The sequence below is a fragment of the Lissotriton helveticus genome, chromosome 4_1, assembly GCF_964261635.1.
Source record: "Lissotriton helveticus chromosome 4_1, aLisHel1.1, whole genome shotgun sequence".
Taxonomy (NCBI): Eukaryota; Metazoa; Chordata; class Amphibia; order Caudata; family Salamandridae; genus Lissotriton; species Lissotriton helveticus.
Genome location: NC_136063.1, coordinates 2,037,808,994 through 2,037,834,335, shown reverse-complemented (window position 1 = coordinate 2,037,834,335; position 25,342 = coordinate 2,037,808,994). Strand labels below are relative to the sequence as shown.

Below are 25,342 nucleotides of genomic sequence, written 5' to 3'. Positions count from 1 at the left end.
ATGGTCCGGTTGGCTCTGGAGTATCATATCTGCCTGGGGATGGAAAGTATTGTCATTTATAGGTATAGCAGTAATGATCATATTCAGTTGCTGCCTCTGTTTACAATGTGGCCCTGCGATTTGCGGCTTGTGTGCTACCTCTTGTATTCCTAGTCCTAAGTCCCGTTCCGAGACAATTCGAGACGAGCAAATGATGCTATATGAACAGATAGATGGTATCATGAATATTGATGTTTCCTGATGGAAACGTAGGGTCAAGGAGGGAATGAGGAAAATTATATTTTGCCTTGTTCTATGTCCCTACGTGTTCCCCATCCTATGTTATATGTACATGATCGATATGCATGTATCCCCCTATGATCGATTAAAGACGCAATTACAGTTGTGTCCAACTCTAGTATGCCAGTATCCAGTTCTCGTGAAAGCAACGAGTATTAGGCCTATGTTGCCATGTTTTACAGTATATACGTTAATTCATTGAATTGTCCCCGTTTCTAGGCCTCAAAAGGGCCCGGACGCCAGATTCAAGCTCTAGTCTCCTGAACCCTCTCAGAGGAGCGATACAGCCCCCACCTGTATCCCTGACCCTTCGCTTACTTCCTTCCTCGCAGTGCCCGGCCCGCCCTGGCTCTGCCTCCCAGTCTGCCAAGAGTATGTTATGCTTCTAGTTATCAGTCCAGCCCTCCTTCTCTGCATTCCTAAGCTACTGAATCGCATCAATAGTTTCCGTCATGGTCTAGCCTTACCGTCTCCATGTAAGAGAAATACTGTATTAATATTCATAGAATATTCCTAGCACCCGCAACACATGTAGAATTATGCACGCATCAGTCTTAGTGTCTAGTAGCCTTTGCCCTGATAACTTTTGGATTCTATCAATATGTACTCCAATCACCAGATACCAGATATGCCTTAGGTACATGTCGCTCTGACACTCCAGACTTTAGTCTCCTCTTCTAGTGCAGAAGTCATAGCCCCAGTTCTCCTGGTAACACGTCATTGCCCGTTTGCGCGCACCACTAGGTTAGAGGTCCCAGCTGCTCAGGTAGCCCCCTCCATGTTTCCGCCCCATTTATGACACTTCTGTTACGTTTACATCACATGTCTATGTATACGCCCTGTACACGCCTTCTTGTTACACCCATTTTGTCCTTATCTTTCGCGACTGCTACGAGTCACGCCTACTGCTACGCCTACTGTATTGAATGTAATGCAATTGTTTTAATATATATATACTGTGCACTGTTACAAAAAGTAGCCCTTGCCTTTTGTCCCTTCTCCCATTCCCGTGCAGCTGCCGTCCCGTGCTTTCTATTGCAGGCTGTCCTGTTCCTGTCCCTTATGCCTGATTAAAGCCTGTAGACTCAAGATACCTCGAATCCGGTCTCTTATTTATTGAGCTATCTGTTTTATTCACTGTATTCAAAAATAGTACCGGTAATTAATTATTTATTTACCACACCTCTCCCGCTCCTTCAATGGGGAAATTGATATATCCATATTCAGAACGGGTAATATTCTTATCCAAGCATCTGAACACCACCTCAACATTTTTGACAGCTATTTCAGTACTATGTCCTACCAACTCTCTCAATTGGACCTTAATCCCTCAGCAACCCAATTGCCTTGCTCCTACGTTTCTCCACTCACCACCCCAGTTCAGGCCCTCCCTCTCCCTCCCTTCCCTTCTGCAACTATAACCCCTGATGGGGCCCCACACTTCTGCAGAAGACCCCTGGCCCTTGCCCTTCTATGAACGTTTGATCTTTCTCCTTCTCTTACCTTCGATCCCTCCCCTCCTGTCCCTACCATCTTCCCAGATTCTCCCTCCAACTCTTCCCCCCCCTGCCTCCCCTTGGGACTCCTTCGTCTCTAGCCACTATGTTCAAGCCTCCGACTCCTACTGACATCCTTCACAAGCAATATGATGTGGTTCTTTCCTTGAGTCCTCCCTCTCTCTCGCTCTCACCCTCTGCATCCCCTGATTGTTTGACTGTCCGGAATCACTTCTTGCAGACTATTCAATACTTGTCCGAATACCATTTTGACTCCCTCTCCCGTCCTTGCTCACCCTCCATTTGATGGTTTGCCTTCCCCTGTCAACAGTGTCCCCATTTCTGTGGGTCTCCCCCCCACCTTTATTGCACAGACACTCAACAGCATTGAAATTAAACTCAATGCTATGGCTACTGAACTAACTCGGCTCAGAGGAGATCTCTCCATCCTTAACGCCAGGGTTTGCCCCAAACAATTGGATTCTCATCTCTCTGGCTCTCGTCTCTTCGCCTAACATGCCCGATGGCTGAACCTACCCCTTTGCAGATGAGCACTCAGGCCTCGCCATGCTGTGTGCTCCCTTTTCATGTTTGCCCTAAATGACATGTGCAATTCCTATCTCCCTAAGCTTCTGCCGATGGAGCACCTCCCTTACTCCACCATCCCAGTCATTGTGGGCATCAACCGAGTCCCTTCCACTCCCTCTCGCCTCGACCTCCTGCGCAACTCACCACCACCCACTCCCTTAAACCTGCTAAGGATAACCCTAATCCCCTCACTTGCATGCTTGTTAACTGCAGATCAACTGTTCTTCATGTTACTGAGATTTCAGAAACCATTGTCAGTGAGGCTATTGACATTGCCTTCCTCACTAAAACTTAGTTCAATGACCACTCGGTGGCTATTCTTGATCGACTCACCCTCAGATAGAAAAGGGGGTGGACTAGCCTTAATCCATAAAACGGTGATCACCTGACATTCGAATACCTTGGCGTTGAACTCTCAGTCAAAGGTATCCTACGATTAGACTACATAACATCTACCACCCACCAGGTGAGTCCCTCCCCTTTGCTGAAAAATTACCTAATCTCCTCACTCACTTCTCCCTTTCGCCTCTACAAATCTGTTTTTAGGATATTTCAAAATCCATTGGAATAATGCTGATGATCCCACAGTTAGGCAACTCATTAACCTTCTCGAGTTGAATAACCTTAAGCAACTATGCAACAATCCAACCCATATCAAAGGGGCCACACTTGACGCAATCATCTCTAACTCGGTATACACCCGTTACAACGGATCTTTTACTCCGCAGACCCATTACAACGCGACCATTACTCCGCATACAATTACAACGCATTGCGCTGGGGGGCGCTCTAGGATAGGGAATAAGTATAATTTACTATCCAACACCTTCCCTAGGGTCCACGGGGACTGGAGTTAGAATAGTAAATTATACTTACCACTATCCAGCGCCCCAAGGCGCTATGCGTTGTAACGGTATGCAGAGTAAAAGTCGCGTTGTAATGGTCTGCGGAGTAAAAGTATGCGTTATAACGTCATACATCCCTCTAACTCTGACCTGGTCTCCCTTACCAACATCACCCCTATCGACTGGTCTAACCACCATCTCATTCTGTTCAACATCTAAATCAGCGCCCTACTCCCAAAACAAGTTAATTACAAACTCAAGATATTGACAAGAAACCTTAAAACAAATCCTCCCTTGTGAACTGGAGTCCAAACTGCAAGCCCAATTACAACTCCTTCCTCTCTCCCATAATGCTAATGAGCTCACTGAACATTTCAATAAGGCCATTAGTGATGTCCTGAATCAAGTGGCTCCACTCAAACTAAAACAACAAGAAGAATCCAATCCAATTCTTGGTTCAATCCTGATTTCTATAATGAAAGAAGATCACTTAGACTAGCTGAAAGAACATGGAGACAACACCCCTCGCCCTCCCACTTGCCTTCCTCAGATCTGCAAGATCAACTTACAAAAAGCAGATTTTTAATGACAAAGCATCTTTCTTTCATGCCCAACTTGATTGTGTCAAAAACAGGCCGAGAGAACTCTTTAACATTGTCAGAAAACAATCTTCATCTGGCCCCAGTGCTGACAGCCTCAAACGAAAGATGTGAGGAACTTGCCAACTTCTTCTTGGAAAAAATTGCTAAAATTGATCAATCCTTCCCTCAAAGGCTGGCCCTGCCCTGCCCCCAAATGTTCACAGACATACCTCCTTTCTCAGCTCATTTCCCCGCCTTATCCTCACACTCACCTACCTACTCCAACTATCTCTTGTGACATCCTCTCCAACTTACAATGGAAAAATAACGCCTCCTAGTCTAATTTCAATCCTGTGACTGAGCTTGAAGTCTTTAACATCATTACGAAATTAAAGCCGTCCTCGCACACCAAAGACCCACTCCCTTCTAACCTAGTACATAACCTTAACCACATCATTGCCCCTTGTTGGACAAAAATCATTAACACCTCCTTTGCCACTGGCTGCGTCCCAGACTCCCTCCAACTTCGGGCAAATCACGCCCATTCTTAAAAAACTTAAAAATGACTGTAACGATCTTAACAACCTCCATCCCACCTCCAACCTCCCCCTTCTGGCTAAAACCCTGGCGAAATGTGCTTTACTCCAATTGGACAACCACATAGGCAAATTCAACTTACTTGATTCCTTCCAATTTGGTTTCAGGAAAGGTTGTAGCACAGAAACCACCATGCTGAGCATTGCTGATCACATTCAATTCTTCGTGGATAATGGAGAGGCCTGCCTTCTCATCCTCCTTGACCTCTCTGCAGCATTCGATACAGTCAAGCACTCTGCCTTACTGGAATAGCTGAAAACTCGCTCTGGCCTAAATGGATTGGTTCTGAAATGGTTCACCTCCTCCCGCCAACACAGACCACAACAAATAAAATTCAACTCATGCCTCTCCAGTCCCATCCCTGTCTCCCTAGGCATCCCCCAGGGCTCAATTCTCTGCCCCTCTCTCTTCAACCTCTTTATGGAACCTCTTACTTTCATTCTGAAACAAGCCGGGATCAGCTATCACCTCTATGCCGATGACACCCAACTCTACTATAAGATCAAATCCCATACTGATGTTCTACATTTAAATAATACTCTGAGCAAGATTCATTCATGGTTTTACTCCAACCGTTTTAAACTGAAACCTAGCAAAACGGAAAGTATTCTTTTCTCTCCTAAAAGTAACCATCTCCCCATCCAAGGCTGGATCTCGGACCTCAATGCCCTCAACTGTCCGCTCACCTTATCCAACTCAGCAAAATCCCTAGGTTTCATTATTGACACAAAATTGGCACTGAAGGACCATATTAATTAATTGGCCAATGGAGCACTTTTTACTCTCAGACACCTCAAAAAAATCAAACCATTCATCCCCCAAAACGACTTCAAATGTGTAGTACAATCATTAGTACTCTCCAAACTTGATTACGGCAATGTCATCCTCACGGGAACCCCCAAAATTCACCATGCCCCTTTTAGAGCTGTGCTCAACATGGCGGCCAGGCTCATTACTGACTGTAAAAGATCTGACCACATCACGCCGGCCCTCAAATCCCTAACTTAGTTGCCCATTGAAGGTAGATGCTTTTATAAGACTGCCTGCATCACATACAAAGCTCTCCACTCACAATCTCCGTCATACCTAACAAACAAACTCAAAATTGCTGACCTCTCCAGAATGATGAGAAGCTCCATGGCACTCCTAATCATCCCCGCTACTACTAAAAAAGAAATCTACCCAAACTTGCTCCTTCTCTGGAAATGCTCTGAGCATCTGGAGTGCCCTCTCGAGGGACCTGTGCTGCAACCCCTCCTACCTCAGCTTAAAAAAATAACTAAAATGTCACCTTCTCAACAAGTACTGGAGTCTATAATTTCTCTTCCAACCTGGCAAACTGTTTACCCTGTATTGGTTGCCTTTCAGCTGACCTGTTTGACCATTCGTTCTCCATTTTGTACTCTTCCATTCTGAGTACCCTGACCTTCCTCTTCCCTGCCCCGCTCCTATCCTAGCAGCTCTGACTTATGCTCTGCTAGCTATCCGAGGACTTTCTCCCCATCCCTGTCCATTGCTTCCCTCCCCCCCTCGTTGTTCCCCTGCCCTCCTCATTTGTGTTCTCCCTGTTGCTACTCTTTCGTCTGCCTTGAGTCGTTACCTCCATTTTATTTCTATGTGTACTGTAACTCGTGAATCAGCCAGAACCCTGGCAGTCCTTAGAAATAGAGAGGTGTGCTCTCTCCTGACTGTTGTTCTCTTTGCTCTGAATTAGTGTTTTGTTTTTGTTGACAGCTCTTGTAAAGCGATCTGATACCTCCGGGTGTAGCCAGCGCTATACAAAACCTTTCAAATAAATAAAAGAAAAAGAAAGGAGACGTTTAAAAAATTTGGTGTGGGTTGATTTATTTCTCAGTCCCCAGACCATGGTAAGCACCGAGCTGAAATGGGTGAGAGATCAAGCAGTAATATCTTCTGCTTTTCACACCATGAAGGTGGTGAAGAAAGTTTTTGCTTATCTCCCAGAAGGAGTTACGGAAAGAAGTTGCCACTAGTCTTATCCTATCCAGGCCTGATTACTTCAACAGTCTCTACCTGAATACTCAAAAATAATTTCTGAACAAACTTCAAGTCCTGCAGAATACAGCAGTTTTCATGCTTTTAGGTCTTCCCAAATACCATTTCACCAGACATATGCTCCGCAAAGTCCACTGGCTCCTGATTCGCCAAATAATTTCCTTTAAGGCCCTTTGCATCACCCATAAGGCTCTATACAGGGCGGCCCAAAACACCTTCAGCAATGCTTCAAAAAGTACTGCCCTTCCAGACAATTGTGCTCTAGGTACGCAAAGAAATCTGATAATCCCGAGCTACAGACTTGCCTTCTTGGGAGGGCGTTGCTTTGTATGCAATGCTGCAAAACTTTGGAACTCCCTTCCACATCACTTCAAATCTATTCCTAAACACTGGCCTTTCAGGAAAGCATTAAAACCTTCGCTTTTCAACAACTAGCATCTTCAATTTCAATAGTTAACCATCTTTCTTTAATATTTAAGCAGCGCCAAGATACCTTTGGGTAAAAGTCACACTAGTGGATGTCGTGAGTCTGAGTCTCTGGACCCTTGTGGGTGCGACAATGTGTCTCTGCAAGATACTTGACACTTTTCATATTTTCTAGTTATTTTAAATCCCCCAGAAGAATGTTCATTATGCCTACTATTTAAAGCTTAGAATTCCTCACACGTTTGACCTGCTCTTCTGTTTTTACAACTTTTATCTGATAAATCTATCATTTTTAAAGTAGTATGTTGTTAAAAGCTGTTTTGAGGTTGAGGTATACTCGGATTGATTAATTTTGTTATATATGATTTTAGAATATCATTAGGGCAATGTATATGTCATATATCATTGTATTTACTTTTATGGTTCTAAGTGTAACCTGAATAAAGTTCTTATATATAAAACAGCTACAGTGAATAAAAGAAGATATGCGTTTCCCAAATAGTAGTAAGGGTATTTAGTTGATTTAATAATTGAACTTTAATAAATTTAAATTAATAGCCATCTGTGCATAAATAAATACACATACTGATTTCAACGTACTCATAACACAGAATAAACATACATTAAAAACAGCTTCTCTACACATATTTTACAGGCCTGCATTGCCCTTTAGACATTATACATTCAAATAATTATAAACGAATTTGCATATTTGAAATACAAAAACAGTATTTGTGCTGGGTGTGATTATGTCTTGCACGGCAATGCAAGATGTGTTAAAATACATACATTAATTTCTTCTGATCTACAATATTGTGCAGTTTTATTTGGATGATGACATGATGCGCACTTCAATATGAAGTATGACATTTATTTACCAGAAATGATCGCCTGCAGAAGATATTTTCATTGCAAACATTTATAAGAAACCAGTCAAAAAGTACAATAAACCCTAATGCATTCAAGAGAAATGACACTTTCGGAAAACACAAAATATATTGCTGAAATTTGGAGAGAATGTTTTATAAAAAATGGATTTGGTGATTCTTTAGGGCATGGCCATCTCATTGACTATAAACATGTTTACCCAGAAACCGGCCCCAGGATGCTTGTATCCGGTCCAGAAAGGACCTGGCTTGGCAGGTCAGTCTGGACCTTTCCCATGAGGCACAGGGTCAAGACTGATTTGCATATGGTTGGGTCTAAACTGGGTGGTATGGTGAGAGAAAAACGATGGATTTAACCTAGATCTCTTGACTGGGGGTGAATGTATGATTTATTCAGCATTCCGTCCGTCCATCATTTGTTTGTGTAGCACTATAAAAATGTATGACACTGTCCATAGATTGCACCATGGATGGATCTTGCCTTTCACCCACTGGCTAGCCACGACCCACTTGTTGTTGAATGTTATAAGCTGAGGAGACAGCAGGTAGCCATAGTCTTTACCTTGTGGGGCAGCAAACCTGATGCCTTAACAGCTGGTGCTACTATCTTGTATGACCCACTTTTAATCAATGCACTCATCCACTGAACACCGGAAGTGGAGCAAATGTCTGCCCCTTCCCTCATTCCCACCCGCTCCCAAATTGATTATTCTCAAGCAGGCAGAGTTTGATCACTGGTTGAAATGGCGTCTGACTCACTCTCTGTTCTGCTTCCCTCATCCCATTTTCCACCATAGTCACAGACCCTTTTTTTGCGTAATGGGTGCCTCTGTTTTACTTTTCCCATCATGTACAATATTTGTCTGGTATTGCATTATTTTATTTTGGGGATATTTGCATTTTGCCAGTATTTTTTTGTGGGCCTCAACTACATAAAGTGCTAAGCGCCTGAAGTACAGGTGTTCCACAACTCACATATTGCGACTTTGATGGTGAAAGATGCTCCCTTGAAGGTTGTCCACCTGAGGGTATTAGGCTTGGCCTAACTCACCTCTTTCTTATGTATGGTAAATTATTCTTACTGTTGGCATGATGGTCCTAAAACTGCCCTGTGCCTTAAAGGAGGGCTTAGTAACTGCAAATGTATGTGCTGCTACTAAAGGCGTTAAAGCCTTGTGTTACAACTCTGTGTTGTGTAATAAATGTGGATGAAACTTGCAAGCAGCCTTTGAACCCTATCTCTGAATTATCAGCTCCCTGGAGCACCACGTTAGTAAGTAAAAAGCATCATTTGTGTTTCAACATGTATTTTGAACATTGTACAACGTGGTCTGAAAAACATATCTGTATTCTTCGGCTAATGGTAAAGGAAATATTTCTTTTCTTTAGGGTGAAAGGAAAAAAAATAGTTTGGGCTGCACATATATTTATGAGGCATACATTCACATGCACATTTATACTCTAAAGCTTCTTCAAATGTCTTCATGCATTCTTGAGATTTTCAGTGTATTGTTAATTGTGAGTTACAGAAATTTCATCAATCTGGCTTGTGCTGATCCTCTAACTTAACCGGGTTACATGTAAGCAACATTAAAACATTGATGTCAGAGGAAAGAACATTTTATCTTCAGGAAAGAATATACATTTTTACCATAACTCAATAACAATCCAACCACAAGGAACATTTGCTAGCTTTGGTATCCGGTAGAGATCAGAGTGATAATTGAAAGAAAGCTATAAATGTTTTACACAGTGTATCAGATACAAAGGAACTATCATAATTTTAGAAAATGTATTTATGAAATGTATTTCAGTGCCTCTAGGTGAGTATCAACGAAAAATAACAACATATGCAAAATAGTACCTGAAAACAGTCTTTCAAATACAAAAAATATAGGTTTCTCTCAACTTAAATTTAACAACAGTAAACATTAAGGAATTTTTAAAATAATGAAGTGCTAACTTTTTTTAATGAAGTGTAATGTGTAAGAATGTATGTTTTCCTCTAACATCCTTTACGAGAATACAGTCTGTGGAAATTGACATTATGGTCTCCATTTTTAGTCCAGTCTTTTAAAGAATTCCTAAGAATGTTCTTTCTTGGTGTCTGTAAGACTGGATATGAGCTTTATTTGAGGGATTTGTGCTGAGTGCTCTTTGGCTTTGAGTCTTAGCGCTGCAATGCTTGATGTTTTTCTTTCAACGGCTGCTGGATCAGCAAAGGCAATAGGCACTTGCTCTGATGGAGGTCCTGAGGCAGAGGCTGCGGCCACCAGAGGATTTAAAGCATTGAGGAACCTGCAAAAACAAAGTGAGTCAATACTCCTAAATTCACACTCAACCATAGCAAAGAGGCATTTCTGTTCTTCTGGCAATCTATCTGAAACTACAGAAAATGTCTATTTTGGTATAGCATTTACATTTTTTCAGTTTAGAATATTTATATTTGTTAAATGAAATGTTCAAAGGAATATGTGTTTGAATATAAATTACCTTTCATTAGAACCTTATTGAGATAATATAGGGGTATATTATCAAGGGGTTTTATCTCTGCTTTTTTGGCTTTAAAAGCCAAGAAAGCGGAGATAAAATTATCTCCCTATTACCAAGCTGTCGCTAACACCAGTTAGCGACAGCTAATAGGAGATAGCGACCATCATGGGCCCCACTTTGCATGTCAGTGATATTTATCACTAATGACATGCAAAGTGGGCGTGCCAAGATGTTAGCGACTGGAAACAGTCGCTAACATCGCTATCTCCTATTACCAACTTTTGGAGATATTCGCGCTAAGCGCGAATATCTCCAAAAGCTAACACCTGCCCTGAGCAGTTCTTAGCCATGTTACCCAATGGGAGGTGGATAACATGGCTAAGAGCATTTGCTCGATAATGCATGAATATCGCTGACTTTTCAGCGATATTCATGCATTGCGGCCGTTTTTTATCGCATTTGCGATAAACCTTGCTAATAGCAAGGTTTATCTGCGATAAAAATCGCCGATTTGCGGCGATAATTTTTGTCTCTAAACAAGTTAGAGACAAAAATTATCGCTAGTTGTTGGTAATATACCCCATAGTTACTAACAGAGCTTTGTTTCATGATCAGACTGCATTCTATTTTTTTAATTAAATTTATTTAAACATAGGACAAATAACAAATTCATGTTGTTAAAATGCCCTCTAAGGAAAAAGAAAACAAAAATCTGAGTTGTTATGGAAATTGGGCAAAGGTGGACTGGCCAATGTGTATGCACAATGTTTTAAATTTCAGGCAGGCCTGTATTTTATTAGTAGCAAAATACAAGTGTTCAATAAAAGGTATATTCACAATAACAGTAACATTTTGAAATTTTACAGATATCTTTTTAGCATATGGAAAGTACAGTGCAAAAAGGTAGAAAGTGAAAAGTAGCGGTAAGGATATAGAGTTAAAAACATTGCGGTTAATAAGTATGTCAAGGGAAAATGCATAAATGTTGAGGGGAAATGTAGATGTTTTACAAATAATTTTGAGAATTGCTCAAAGACATGCACTTAATCATACACTAATTCCTGTTAACTCACTCCTTAGCTCTCACTCTAACCATTTTACCATACACCATGTGGTCTCTGCCATTTTATACCCCATTACCACCCACTGTGCCACAATTTTCCTGGATCCTCTTCTTACCTCATCCCTTACACCGTTACTTACATTTCATCTTATTCTGACCCTACTCTACTTCTAAACCTAACCTAACCTTAACCCTATTGTCAAACCAAATCCTGATAATTTCCAAGACATAACATGAGCCACTTTTCTAACCTAACCACCCATAACACCTTGATCATTCTGATTCAGTCACTAACTCTGATTACCGATGTGAGCGAATATGACTTTCATAAAGAGTGCCCTGCCGTTTGCCAGTGCAAGCTTGCATATGCACAGCTTCCGCATGTGCCTTGGTTTTGAGGTGAAATCTCTTGCAGAAAGTGCTGCTGGAAGCTTTTCTGAAGAGTTCTCTATGATGTGTGAGTTTTCAAGGCCAGTCAACCTATTGTACTAGATGGATTTATATAGTTTTTACCTTCACTTTTCATTAAGTTGATATGATAAAGATATCTACTCATTAGGCTGAAGAGACACAACATACATTATTTCCAAAATCAGACCAATAAGATGTATAATCTTGTAAAACACATTTTCATACCTTCCAAAATAAGGACTCAAAATCGGGTTTCTGAAGAGAGATGTCCATGTTAGGTTGTTAAAACCGAATGATCCTACGGTAGCTGGGGTGAGGCCGTGAGAGAACGAGGGCATAGCTAAAGCTGACATTGGCACTGAACGCCACGCAGGTTCAAACAGAGGAGGCTGATTCAAAGGGACGTCCAGATACAAGCCAAGAGGGTGTGGTAGGGTCATGCCTGGAACACTCCCGAGAATTTCATTTTTTTCACGTTTTCTCCACTTTGCTCTTCTATTCTGAAACCAAACCTTCAAAGGAGAAGATGAAAATCAGATGACTTGTTTTCTCACTGAACATGAAATCACAGGGTATTGGGAGGCTAGCATACAGAGGTTATTGGTCAATTTCTCAGTGTGGGCTAAGGTCAAGAGTGGGGAGTGGATATCTGTCATAGCTCCCACGTTGTGAAATGTCATCTCTCTGTTTCTAACATGTGACACACATCTAGTGAGTTATGTAAATAGCTTTCCTGTGGAGAAACCACTTCTACTATGGCCCATCCATATCAAGGGGTCATCTATTCCTCTTCACATTCTGGCTGTAGTACATTTTCGATTATAGGATCTGACCTTCGATGGAAAATGTCAGATCGAAGTTTAGGAAGGTGAGCGTTCCCAAACTCGCAAGGCTAACAATTTAGGTGGCATATTTACAAGGGCCATATCTCCGCCTTTTTGGCCTTTAAAGCTAAAAAGCGGAGATAAAAATATCACCCTATTTACAAGATATTTACATTGCATGTTAGCACCCTTTTTTCCGATGCCTCCCTTTGCATCTTTAATGAGATGCAAAGTGGGCGTCACTGGGCAGTACAACCTTGTAAAGATCGCTGATGTGCACATCACGATATTTACAAGGTGGCCCATGCATTTTAGCAAAAGTTATTTTTGGGCACAAACCCCTGTTTTCGCCAATAACTAACGTCTGCTAAAATCATGACTAACCCATACCTAACATGGGGGGTGGATTCTTGTGTTACGACCACATGGTGGTATCAACAAGCATATCGCCATTTTGCAGGGAACATCGCTGGAAAATCAGCGATGTTCCATGCAAAACATTGACTACCCCGCTATCACTGGAATTTATATCACCATTGGGCTATGCCTTGTAAATACAGCGCAAACATAGATATAAATTCCAGCGATAGACGGCGATAAATATTAAAGCGCTAAGCGCGCTTTGCAATATTTATCGCTGTCTGTTGTTAATATGCCCCTTTGTTTTTTAAATCATATTTGAGTTCTTAACACAATTCCCTTGGCCTTTGCTTGGCTAAGCACAAAGTGTAACGTCACCAACAGTCTTCTTGGTGATTCAAGCAATCACAAGCACAAAGCAATACAGTTAAGAGATAACAACCTAACTTTTAGACAAAAGTAGATATTCAAATAATAACTCATTTGTTGTAACTGGAAGTTACATTTAAGGGTGAAATTTGGACAAAAATATGCTTAAAAATACGTAACTGTTACAACGACTTCACCTCTGGGACCCAATTGTTTGCATGGATCACTGACTGAATACTGGAAACTCAAATATCGTGTGGACAGCATATCGCGCCAAAAATATCGAGGACCAAAATATTGAGAAGGTAAGTGCAAATAGGTAAGTATAGTTTTACTATTCTTGACTCTACATCTACGTGCCTTGAAGATATATGTCGTCATGGCTCATAAATGTGGAGTGACATATAGTAAAACTTTACTTACTTATAGAAACTTACCTTCACAATATTTTTGTCCTTGATATTTTTGACGGAATATTTGTGTTTCCAATATTGTGTCTAAATGCCAATTTATAAAATATAATCCTATTAAAGTTGGTGGGATGTAAAAGGATGTAATGTCCAGTGGTATGGCAGTCCTTCTTGGTCACTTTGCTTTGACTGGGGATCTTTCAGTCAACATTCTTTTAATTTGTCACTGGGTGACACACTCTCAGTGAACAATAGAAGGTTGATTTTGGAGCAAGCCCTCTGCACAGAGGAGTGGAAAAGCAAATTAGATTTTCACGGTCAACTAAGTGGGACTTGGTTTTTCTTGCACTTTCCTTCTATCAACAGGATTTCAGTTGCTTATTTTTTTATGGTTTCATGTTTAGTATCAGTAATGCTAGTCTTCAAAGAGTGCTCACCAAAGACCCTTTTAGCTGAGCTGGTGACTTTTCTGTTTCCTGATTACTAGCCTGGCTGAGTATAATAGCTACTAAACACTGCTGTTCAGCCCTTCCAGACACTTGAGTTACAACTGCTAATAGCAATAGAGCTCATATGATATGCAGAAGACTCCACTTGGCCAGGAGACGGCATCAGAGGATAGGTAAACCAGACCTGGAAGGAATCGTCATTACTGAAGGGAATCACAGGTCGGAGCCTTTATGGGCCGTATCATAATCTTCCCCATAGTACTAAATATTAGTGGATTTGAAATTAAAATGACATTATATTTATTTTATATAATATAATATTCAGCAATTTCTACTTTAAACTGAATATTTATCCTAAAATAAATATTTTTGTATGTTTTTGGTTGATATGCTGTCCATGATATACCATTATAACTATAGGAACCCGATATTGTGGTAAACTATATTTTTGACGTCATATTTTTGTCAACAATATTGTTTGCCACAATATTGTGTTATTGATCACATTTTGGTATGTCTGCTATCTAGAACCTGAACTGAACCGAAAGAAGGAAACAGTTTAAATACCCCAAAATATCAACTAATGCTGTAGTTTGGAGTGGCTGGTTGTACTCACCCAAATAACCACTTTGGATATAGGCTGGCCCTGTGAGCCAGGCCCTCAGGAACACATTTTATTTCAAGCAGGGACTTTGCTAACTAGTAAGAGGAAGGATTGAACCAGGGGATTACAGTCTTCGCTCTCATGGAGTAGCGACCTAATATGAATGACTGAGAACAAACGCTTTATGTTGCTGTGACTAGAAGGAGAAGAGGCAAGGAGGAAGACTAACCTTTGGGCTGAGAACCAACCTTGATTCAACTCAAGAACTACTGGACACAGCTGCAGTGAGGACTACAGCGTTTGCTGGAGTCTCCTTAAGCCCATAATATGAGCACTGCTGTCCGGGCTGGTCCAATGACTGACATCACCAATGACTGCTGTACCCTAAGGCATCACATATGAAGGGAAGAGTTTATGATCTCCACAGGGTGAATTTCTTTGCACTGTGTGCTATCTGAGACATCTTCCTTGCCTTGGATGAGCTTTTTCAGTTTGTTGCATTGTGAGGCTGAGAGGTTGCATGTCTGGCTCTATGCACTCTCTTGTGGTACAGCTGCCTTGCTCCCTCTTGAAGAATGTAAAGTCATGACTGATTATCCATGCTGTCTCTAAGGAGTTAAATCTTAAAGAAGAGCCTTTCGGTACAGATCAATCTTGTAGTAGTATCTGGCTCCTAATGCTTAAGGGACAGCATGCAGTTCTTTTTTCAAGGATTGCCCAATTGTCCCTCAGATCAATACACCTGGCAATTTCCGCCTAAATATTGACATTTGGGAAAGTCTAGCACCTCTTCAAAGTAAGGCATCTTGATAACTTTGCACTTTCTCCAATCTCCCAAGAACCCTTTGTTTCAAAATCATCCTTGCGCCCCCCACCTTTTTTGAAGACTGGTACTGTTGGTAACTAACTCTGACAGACCCTGGGCTCTGCCTAACCGGGGCTAGGGCCAATGCTACGCTGAAAACACACTTAGAATACAGTGACAGCACCTACATACACTAGGGTACACTATAAGTTAGGGTACACCTAAGATTGGCATGACCTCTTCTATAAGGCCCTAGTACATAATAGGGCAGGGGGATTAAAACTACCTTTAAGACCCTAGCATATAATATGGCTAGGCAGCAACCGCGGTCGGTAATGGGTGTACCTGCAGAGCGGTGACGTGGGGAGGGGGAAGGGCAGGGTGGGGGGTAGTAATCTATGGATTATGGAGCTTTACAATTAAGTAAACATTTAAATAAATAAAACAAATTTCGTTGTGTGCATTGCATCCCCAAATGCGATGCAGAGCGGGCAACGAAATTAATTCTATTTATTTAAATGTTTACTTACCTGTAAAGCTCCGTAATCCATAGATTACTAAACCCCACTCTGCCCCTCCCCCTCCCCACGTCACCGCCCTAAAGGTACACCCACTACCGACCGCGGCTGCTAGGCAGTTTAAAAGCCAGCAGCTTTTCTGCACTTGTATGTGTGCACTGCCGAAGCCTGAGGTGAGATTAAAAGCAGACCTGTTTTGCAGGACTGCTTTCAAAATGCAAATTGTGCCCAAACTCGACTTTGGTGTTTGGGGCACTTAAAAAGTAATAAACTACAATGTTGGGCATATTAGGTACAAGTCGTGTCTTTCCTAGGTGTCCCAGGGGTGGGGGGTTTAGGAATGTATAAGGAGGGGCCTTACAAAATGTTTTTTTCACTCCCCACGTGGTAGTGAAGTGCTTCCCAAATCGACTTTTGTGCTAGGAGCACTCTGAAGTGAGGATCTGCAATAGTTTGGCATTAAAGAACGTCTTTTGGTACTAGGTCCATAATATCAGTTTGCACAACCTTCAAAACAAAAGGGCAGAAACAGCATTTGTCTTTATTCTTGCGCATTTTATGCAGTATGGTCCCAAAGTTTTATTTGCTTGAACATAAATCACTTGTGTTGCAGCTCCACGAGGGAACGAATTGAGTTATGCTTGGGGAGCGGTGCCATTTTACCCCCCGCTGCCCTTTTAGTCAGCGGCGGCACCCCCCATTGATGGATTCAAGAAATCACCTGGCCCCGCCATTGGCCAGGTATTTCTCGCGACCCTTTTGGTGCGCCATCTTTTGTGGGGTGGGTGTGGGGGCGAGCCCCCTCCTTTGTTTTCTTTGCCACGCCGCAGCGGCCCAAACCAGATTTTTCAGGGCCCCGGCGGTCGTGATGGTGCCAGCCCGTGAGGCCCCCTTCAGGGGCGGCCTCTGCGAATACTATTAACTTTCTTTTAAACCAAGTAATTTGACCAATACATATTATGAAAATGTTCCTTATGATATTATGTCAGTATTGGGCTCACTACCATGCCTTAAAATAATGTTCCATCTCATTGTTTATAGTCAAATGCAGCTAAAATGACCAGTTGTTTTAAAAGTAAAGCTTACAATGAATGTATTTTATTTGGGATTTATGTTTTTTTCAAAGCATTTGGTTGTGTGTAAAGAACACATTCTTTTGTCCCAGTTAATGAGAAACACCATATAATAGAAAACACATATACAATATAGAATTCTTCAGGGTTAGAAAAGTTCAAACATAAAAATTCATAATAACAGCTTGCTTTGTGTGCATAGTAAAAATTCATAATGCCGTGATGCAGTGACAAACAGACACACAAACACAGATACACACAAGGAGTATTCTATTATATAAAAAGATGGCTGAAAAGACGGTTGGGATAGATTATCACAGGCGAAGATCAATGCTATGCTAAACAATTTTACATATCTTTCCCACTAATAATAATTTTAAAACTGTATTGCAGAAAAAAGCTCATACCCTGCATATGTGAATGTCATGTTTCATTAAAATTGTTCTCTAATAAATAAAAAATCTAATAAGATATGTGTGATGGAGTATTTCATTTCTAATCTACATGCTAAACTCCTCCTGTTTCCTGTAAAATGGTCTATGGTCATACATATAGCGATTTGAACCAATTATAAATAATAAAATGGTGCACTAAAATCATAAGCTTTCGATACCAACTTAATCCATTGTCGCAATTCTGATGTAGTTAATCGTAGTGGAAATACAAAACTGGGAGGGTTTAGAGATACATTCTTGTGTTGTTTGGCGCCCATATCCGTAACCTCCATTTTTAGGTCGAGCGTGAGCCAGCTCGCAAGCGCTGCTCTGCGAAGAGCTGTGGTAGCTCAGTACGGAGAGAAACCCCGCCCACTCCCCCACCCTCATTTTTCATTGTTTTGTGTTTTTATCCTTTGTAAATGTTGTCTTCTGATTGATTATGAGGCTTGTTAGTCCCTTCTTAGTACAGTCATGTCGTCATTTGTACCCTCTCATGGCTACTGGCCCATTTACTTGGATGTTCCATGGCTGTGTACTATTTCCTTTTGGACTCGGAGCCCGCCGCAGGAGACGGACCTGGTAAGAATGTGTTTTTGTACCTTCTACCCCCCCTCCTGTTGTCATGCCTAATTCACCCCATCACCCTCCGTACGGATGTCCGTGTCTTCTCCTCTCCTCCCCCGTCGTCCCGTTGTCTGTACCTTCAACCCCCCACCCTCCCTCCCGTTGTCCATGATGCCATGTTGCCAACCATTTGCAATGCAATAGGTCTCGCGTAAATTGGAGACCTATTGCATTGCAAATGCTTGTTTGTGAAGTTTTCCATTTTGTTGCAGAATCTGTCTGTGAATGCAGCCTACAGTACAAGCCACGTACTTTAAATTGTATTTTTTTGCTATCGCCACGATTTTTATTGGATTTCAGAGCAAATTGTATTATTACTTTTTGTGCAGCGGCTTGGTTTGCAGAGCACGTGTTTGTTTACTTTCTAGAGTGTCTGCCTGTTTGAACATTGCGACACCGAGGCAGTGCGAACGTGGAGTCTTTCTTCTCTTTTTTACCCAACGATGTCGGCACAGCTTGATCACTGTGTACTTTGTGGAGTAGCCAGTTGAGGGAGTTTTAAGTTCATTTTATTTATTTATTTATTTATTTTAAAGGTTTTATATAGCGATGGCTATACCCGGAGGTATCAGAGCGCTTTACATGAGTATCAGATCATAGTTACCGGTTACATCGTTACAAAGGTTACACAGTTATTAGAGCATGGCAACATAGTTACTTGTAAGGTCGAGATAAACAATAAGCACACGTACGTAAGGGTAAAGTAGGCAAGGGGAGAGATTCAGGGGAGGGGGTAGGAGCAGGGGAAGTAGACAGATAATAAAGGCGGGAAAGAGGAGAGGTGGGGGAGAGACACCACATGGAAAGAGGAGGGGAAGGGCGACGGGGACACAAACCGGTAGACGAGTCAAAGCAACGTCCAAAGTCCAGTAAGCTGTGATCCCAGGGGGAAGTGGTATCACTTCCCTATCTCTTTTGCGAGAGGCTCCCTTCACACAGTGGACTCTCTCACAGGGGTCTCTGAGACTCCAAGGCCTATATCCTGGATCCTTCCCCAAAAAGGGGAGAAGGAGTTCTTTGGCAAGAGGTGCCATACCATACCTCAGCTGTGAGTGGCTCCCTTGGCGCTGTGGACTCTCTCGGCGGGTTTGCTGAGACTCCAGAGTATAAATATTGGATCTTTCCCCAACAAGGAGAGTAGGAGTGCTTAGTCAAAGGGCGCGAAAGGACAGGGGGCTAGGCGGTGTAGCGGGCAAGGGGAAAGATTCAGGTGAGAGGGGATAGGAGCAAAGGAAGTAAGACAAAGAAAGAAAGAGTGCTAAATGGGAATAAATAGATAGATAGGAGACAAGGAAAAAGCAGAGTTACAGAAATACGATGAGGGGGGTGGGAAAACAGGGAGAAAAACTGTGCCCAAAGTCCGGCCGGGTAGGTGACGGTCAGGCCGATCTCCTCAAGGCCGATCTCCTCAATAGCTGAACAGAGCAGCTCCAACGGGTGTCGGACATAGTGCATGGACTCCGCTGTCAGGATGAGATGGGGGGGGAGAAACCATGGTCCGAATGAATCCCAGACGCCATCTTGAGTTCAGGCACAGTCCTGGTAGGATTATGGAACGAAGATTTCAGCTGGGGGGAAAGTCACAACTGGCGGCCATGTTAAGGTCAGGCGCTCCTCAGCTGCGACCCTGTTGGATTGTGAACTAGTAACATTTACTTAGGACTCTTGGAAGGCAAGACACTTGATAGGGATCACACATCAGGCTTATTACAGAGAGAATCTCCACAGTGGAGCCACCATCTCAGGTATCAGTGAATTGGTCAGTCCAGGCAGATCAGATTTGGGCACATCCAAAGGAGATAGTTTAAATGTCGCTGGCATACAATATGGATTCCGCACACAACTGCATGCATTCGCTTTATATTAGGTTTATGGCCATGCACCTGACTGTAATGGAAGCCGCCATTTTAGGTCCTGGCATCGGGGTCAGGCAAATCAGGTGGGAAGGATTGGTAGACTACTGTGAACAGAGCACAATGAAACAGGTATAACTTTGTAATAGAATATAGCCCGATCAAGTGTTACTCTTTCCCCCAGGATATGCTCCCATCTTTCCACTGCTCTGTATGTGTTAGTTAGTGTCTTTTTGGGTCTACTGGCCAGCCGCAGCTTTTCCGAAATCCCTCTCCCAGCTGCTTCTCACTGTGTAATGATGGCAAAATTCTGTTCACCTATGATCTGTGTCGCAGGTTCGCACGCACAAACTCAGTGCCCCCGGGGCTCCTCCTCGATCCTCAGGCTCTCTCCATCTCTCAGGTCCAGATGGGTCCTCTGCCTCAGGAGCTCAGTTCATTTCTATACATCCCTCATCGCTCTGCTTGCCGACCGGGTCACCTCCCCTCGCAGCGGCCCGCACCAGTTTGTTACCCCTCCACGTGTTCCAGCTCAGTGCCCCTGATCCCCGCTTCAGCCACCAGACTCGCCTCACTACTCGGGCGCGCTTCCTCATGTGTTCCAGGGTAGCTGGAGCTCACTCTGCAGTGTAATCACGTTCCTACCTGGCCTTCGCAGTTCCTTCTATCAGTCGGGCCGCTACAGGGTGGTGCCGGTGGGTGTTTTGCCACTAGGGCTCTGTCTCTGCTCTATCTCATTTGAGAGGGGGGCCGGGTGGGGGGAGGGTGGGTCCGTTACCACTCACTCATTCCTCAGAGGCCCTGTGTCCTCCGTTGTCTTATCATGATGCTCTCGACTCGAACCCTCGAAGCTCAGGGCGCCATCTTAGAGTCAAGCATGAGGGGTCATGTAGCCCAGGAAAGAGCCTTTGCAGCGTAAATGTAGGTTTTCCAGAGCCTCCATGAGTCGCTCTCACAGTAGTATGCTAGGTTTGCAGTAGCCGCTTAGCCTCCTAGCAGGGTAGTCCGGCCTGTGCAGTATCAAGAGGATCAGGCACGCTCACCGTGTAAGGCTGCTTCAGCTGTGGTCATCTCCCTGGGCAGGACACCTCAGTGTCAGGCAAGAGCACTCCCTTTACGAGTTTTAGGCTGTCAGAGGCAGGTGTCTTTCTCGGAGATCGCCGCACACCAGAGTGCTCTTCCGAGGCAGCCGCCATTTCATGGATGCTGTTGCACTCGCTTTTACCGGAGGTGCTAAAACGCTGCCCCCACGATCTCCTCAGCACTTCAGGCGCTTCACATTTGTGCCCGTGGGCGCCTGGAAATACCCTTAATTCTAGGGTGACCAGGCGTCCCCGTTTTCCAGGACGGTCCCCGTTTTTAACCAGCTGTCCCAGCAAATTTCAAGAAATGTAGCTCTTGTCCCTGTTTTTAAAGAGGGACGACTGAAAACGGTGGGAGGTGTTTTTTATGTTTTACAAAGCAGTGATAGTTAGCAGTTGTTTCAAGAAAGCAATTTAATTAACAGGCAAGCTACTGGGTTTAAAAATTGCATTTTACGTATGTTCTTACTGCCTGTTCTGTAATTCTCTGCTGACGAGCTCTCTCATCGCTTGAAGTAAAATTGCAGTCCTTCTTCTATTTTTGTGAAATGTACCAGTTTTTTGCTTTAAAATTCTGGTCACCCTACTTAATTCTTCATTTGAGCAGACCTCGGTGCGGGAGCCATCGGTTACGCCTCTCAGGACCGCAGCAGAAGCGGGGGTCCTCTCGTTATCAAATGGCATGTAGCTGCTTTTCTCCCAGTTTATTTGTCCCTCAATCCACGAACCTTAAGATTGACCGAGCCGGAGATAGCGAGGGGGATTTTAGGTTAGAACTTAGAGGCGATGACGTCCGTACCGAGGAAATGGAGAGGTCATGTCGACCAACTCCTCGCAGGGCAGACACAACTTATTTCCTTTGTCGGCCATCTTTCTTTATTTGTATATTTAAGAAACACATGGACACCGACAAGATCCTTAAGCAATAATTTTTAGACCAACAATTAGAATTGTAAAGTACTCGAGCATCGATGTCTAGTAAAATTCGTGATAAATTGCATTTATAACATTCAACTTTATGAATGTTTAAGGCACTTTAGGAGAATGAAGTGGAGCACAAAATCTTATATACCTGGCTGACCTAAACGACCCAGAAGCAGCTTGCTTTCATTTTCATGCCTTGGGGGAAATATATCCACATTTTACACTGGATTTGTGTCACAAAGGTGGTATAAACCCTGCGCAAAATGTTTTGTTGGGATTTGTATTCCTAGGCAAATCATGATTTGTGATGGAAACTAAGTTTTGTAAAGAAAGGTAAGTGGTGATATGCACAACTTTGCGCCTGGGTCATTCCATGCAGGGTACATGACTGTTCCTATGATCTGACAGGTGCCACCCCCACCTAGGGGGCGTGGAGCCTTTAGGGGCAGCAAATGGCGGAACAGGGTAGAAATCCCTTCCGGGTCAAGAGACCCGGAAAAGGAAGGCGAGGGCTTGCAAGCAGGGAATTACGAAAACGCCACAACCGGATACGCGTCACGTGGGGTCCCCAGGAAACAGGAACTGGCGCGGGGTTTAAAAGCCTGAGGGGCAAAAACGCCGCCCTCTTTGTCCATTCGCCTGCGGGGAGGTCGGAGGTCGCGGAAGAAGTTACCCACCCATCCCTATGAGCAGAGCTTGGTTAGGTGGGGTCCGGGGCAAGAGAAATGACAGTGACTCCGTTTGTCAGTGGCTGCTTTGCCCCAAAACAGGGCTTGCAGTATATCGGGGGCTCCGGGCTGGCGGGAGAGGGGGCTGACCTGCTGGTGGCTCTGGACTCTCTGGCTCTACCCAGGAAGCCGGCGCTTGTCACAAGCAGTGGCAAATTATCTACCTGCTGCTCAGTTGGCTGGGGGGCGGTCAGCATAAGGAGAGCAGGGTATATTGGTTGTGGCCTGCTGGCACAGCCCAAAGGTAAAGCAAGAGGACCTGTGGAGAGACAATTGTAAATACAGTGGAAATGTAGTATAACCTTGATATATTATTTGCGTGCTGTGGTGTTTTTAAATAAAGCATGGTCAGGAAATTAATAGAAGTGAGGCCAATGGAGTAATTGGCCGTATCTGAAGTTAATAAAGTTTACACTGTGAAGACCAAATACTGACTCAGGTGTGTATATACGAAGGAAAAATGTGAAGGGGAAATGTGAAATGCACTTTGTCTGCCAGCTATTACCCATGGGTTACTAACGCAAATCCGTATCTACGGTCATTGGTAAACAGGGATGTGTGCCACAAACACACACATCTCGAGTTTTCTTAAAACTCTCATACCTTTGCATGTGTGCTGCACTGTACAGCACACATACAAGGTGGGGAACTAACTTATGCGTAGTGTGTGTCCTGGAATAGTTCAACCCTATTAAACAAATATATGCTTGACAGAAAAAACAAACTCTTTCACTATAGAATAATGGTGTCTGCATTAGCACATGGCAGCCAAAAGTGTGTCAGTGCTGGGGGAGAATAAAACAGCACACATCTTTTTTTAATAGTGCCCTGTTTTATTCATTCCCACTGACACAGCGCATCTGTTCTGGTTGCTCTGCTGGGATGTGCCAACAATGAGTACATCTTCCCCCATTATTTTCAATCAATGCCTCTTTCAGCAAGGGCTGATTCTAGGGCAGGTAAGACTAGGCAGAGCTGAGGGCAGCACCAACAGATGGTGCCAGATTGCTCCTTCCCAAGTTCAAGATTTCTTCTTGCGATGGGGTATGGGATGCAGCTAGGGGTGGATATTGATTTACTTGAAATGAGTTCAAGGGAGGTTAGGGGAAGGATATCAAAGGGGGATTTGGGAAATCATTCAAAAGAGAATAAACAGGGGAGTATTTCTCTGGTCCCTGCTAACAAGTCCATTGCTCAAGAAAACCCAGTGTAAGGCCCATAGAACTGCATTTTAAATTAAATGATTGCAAAGTGGTCTTTATGCAGGGATTGGCTAAAATTGTTTTTTCAATTGTGAAGGCATAAATTAGGCAAAAGTATTTTGTAAATAAAATGTGAAATGGAAGGTTTAATATGTTAATCTCCCTTGAATGACATACTGGAAATTCCTTTCATGGGCAGATATTATACTGTGTAGATTTTATCTTACTGATCATATTACGTTTTTCCTACCGAATGCCTTTTGTACCTGACATGTTATTCTGAAGATTTTAATCCATCATGCAATATATTTTAATTGCAAAAATATGTGAAGTGGAGTGCGACGAGTTGTAGTAAATATGCACTGGATACAAACAAATGTCACAGGAATATAATTCACATGGACACAGCTGCTTCATAGAAGGGAAAGTCCTGGGTTAAAAGACTGGCGATGCCAGCTCCTTTGTACTCAAATGGGACACAATGGACCTGCCCTGATGGCGAATCCCAGCCTCTTGTCAACAGCATAGGCAGTATACTGATTTTAATCATGCAGGATGGATCACTGACATAATATCGACGACACAAATATCGAGATACACAAATATCGAGTCAAAAATATCGATTGACAAAATATCGACTCCCTATCTTCAAACAGGTAAGTACCAAAATATCGACTCCAAAATATCGACTTACAAAAATATAGACTGTCAAAATATCGATTTTTTAAAATGTCTTAAAATTAAGTTAAAACTAATATAGTAATACATATATTTAATATAAACTTAGAAATAATTATTAAAAAAATATAATTTTAATAAATAATTTATATAATTAAAAAAATTATATCACCAAAAATTACACACACACATATATATATATATATATATATATATATATATATATATATATATATATATATATATATATATATATATATTTAAACATATTATTAAATAAACATATATAACATTTTAGAAAATGTTTAAAATTTATTGTTACAACTATAGTGAGTTCAACATTAGCAAAAGTGTTGGATAGCGTAGAGGTAAAATTTACTACTCCCACTCCAGTGGGTGCAACAGTAGGGAAAGCGCTGGATAGCGTAGAGGTTAAAATTACTATTCCCACTCCAGGGATGTATGACGTTACAACGCATACTTTTACAACGCCTACCATTACAACAAAACTTTTACAACGCAAAAACTTTTACAACGCATACATTTACAACGCAAGATTTTACAACGCATATACCTTTACAACGCATACCATTACAACATAAGTATTGGTAAGTATATAATAATTTTTTGAATATAAATTAATAAAAAATATTATAATATAATTTAATATAATTTAATTTTATTAAATAAATGTAATTTAAATGTAATTTTACTTTATTT

General features: G+C 42.4%; 1 protein-coding gene across 1 annotated transcript in view; it reads right to left on the bottom strand.

Moving 5' to 3' along the window:
* Nucleotides 1-7,335: 7,335 nt before the first annotated feature.
* ESX1 (ESX homeobox 1) overlaps nt 7,336-25,342 on the bottom strand; it is a 61,474-nt gene continuing 43,467 nt past the window's right edge. The window contains exons 4-5 of the mRNA XM_078686326.1: nt 11,908-12,194; nt 7,336-10,013 (exon numbers count right to left, since the gene is read on the bottom strand). Coding sequence (XP_078542452.1) covers nt 9,800-10,013; nt 11,908-12,194 — 501 coding nt within the window. The 3' untranslated portion in view covers nt 7,336-9,799. The remainder of the gene's footprint in view (nt 10,014-11,907; nt 12,195-25,342) is intronic.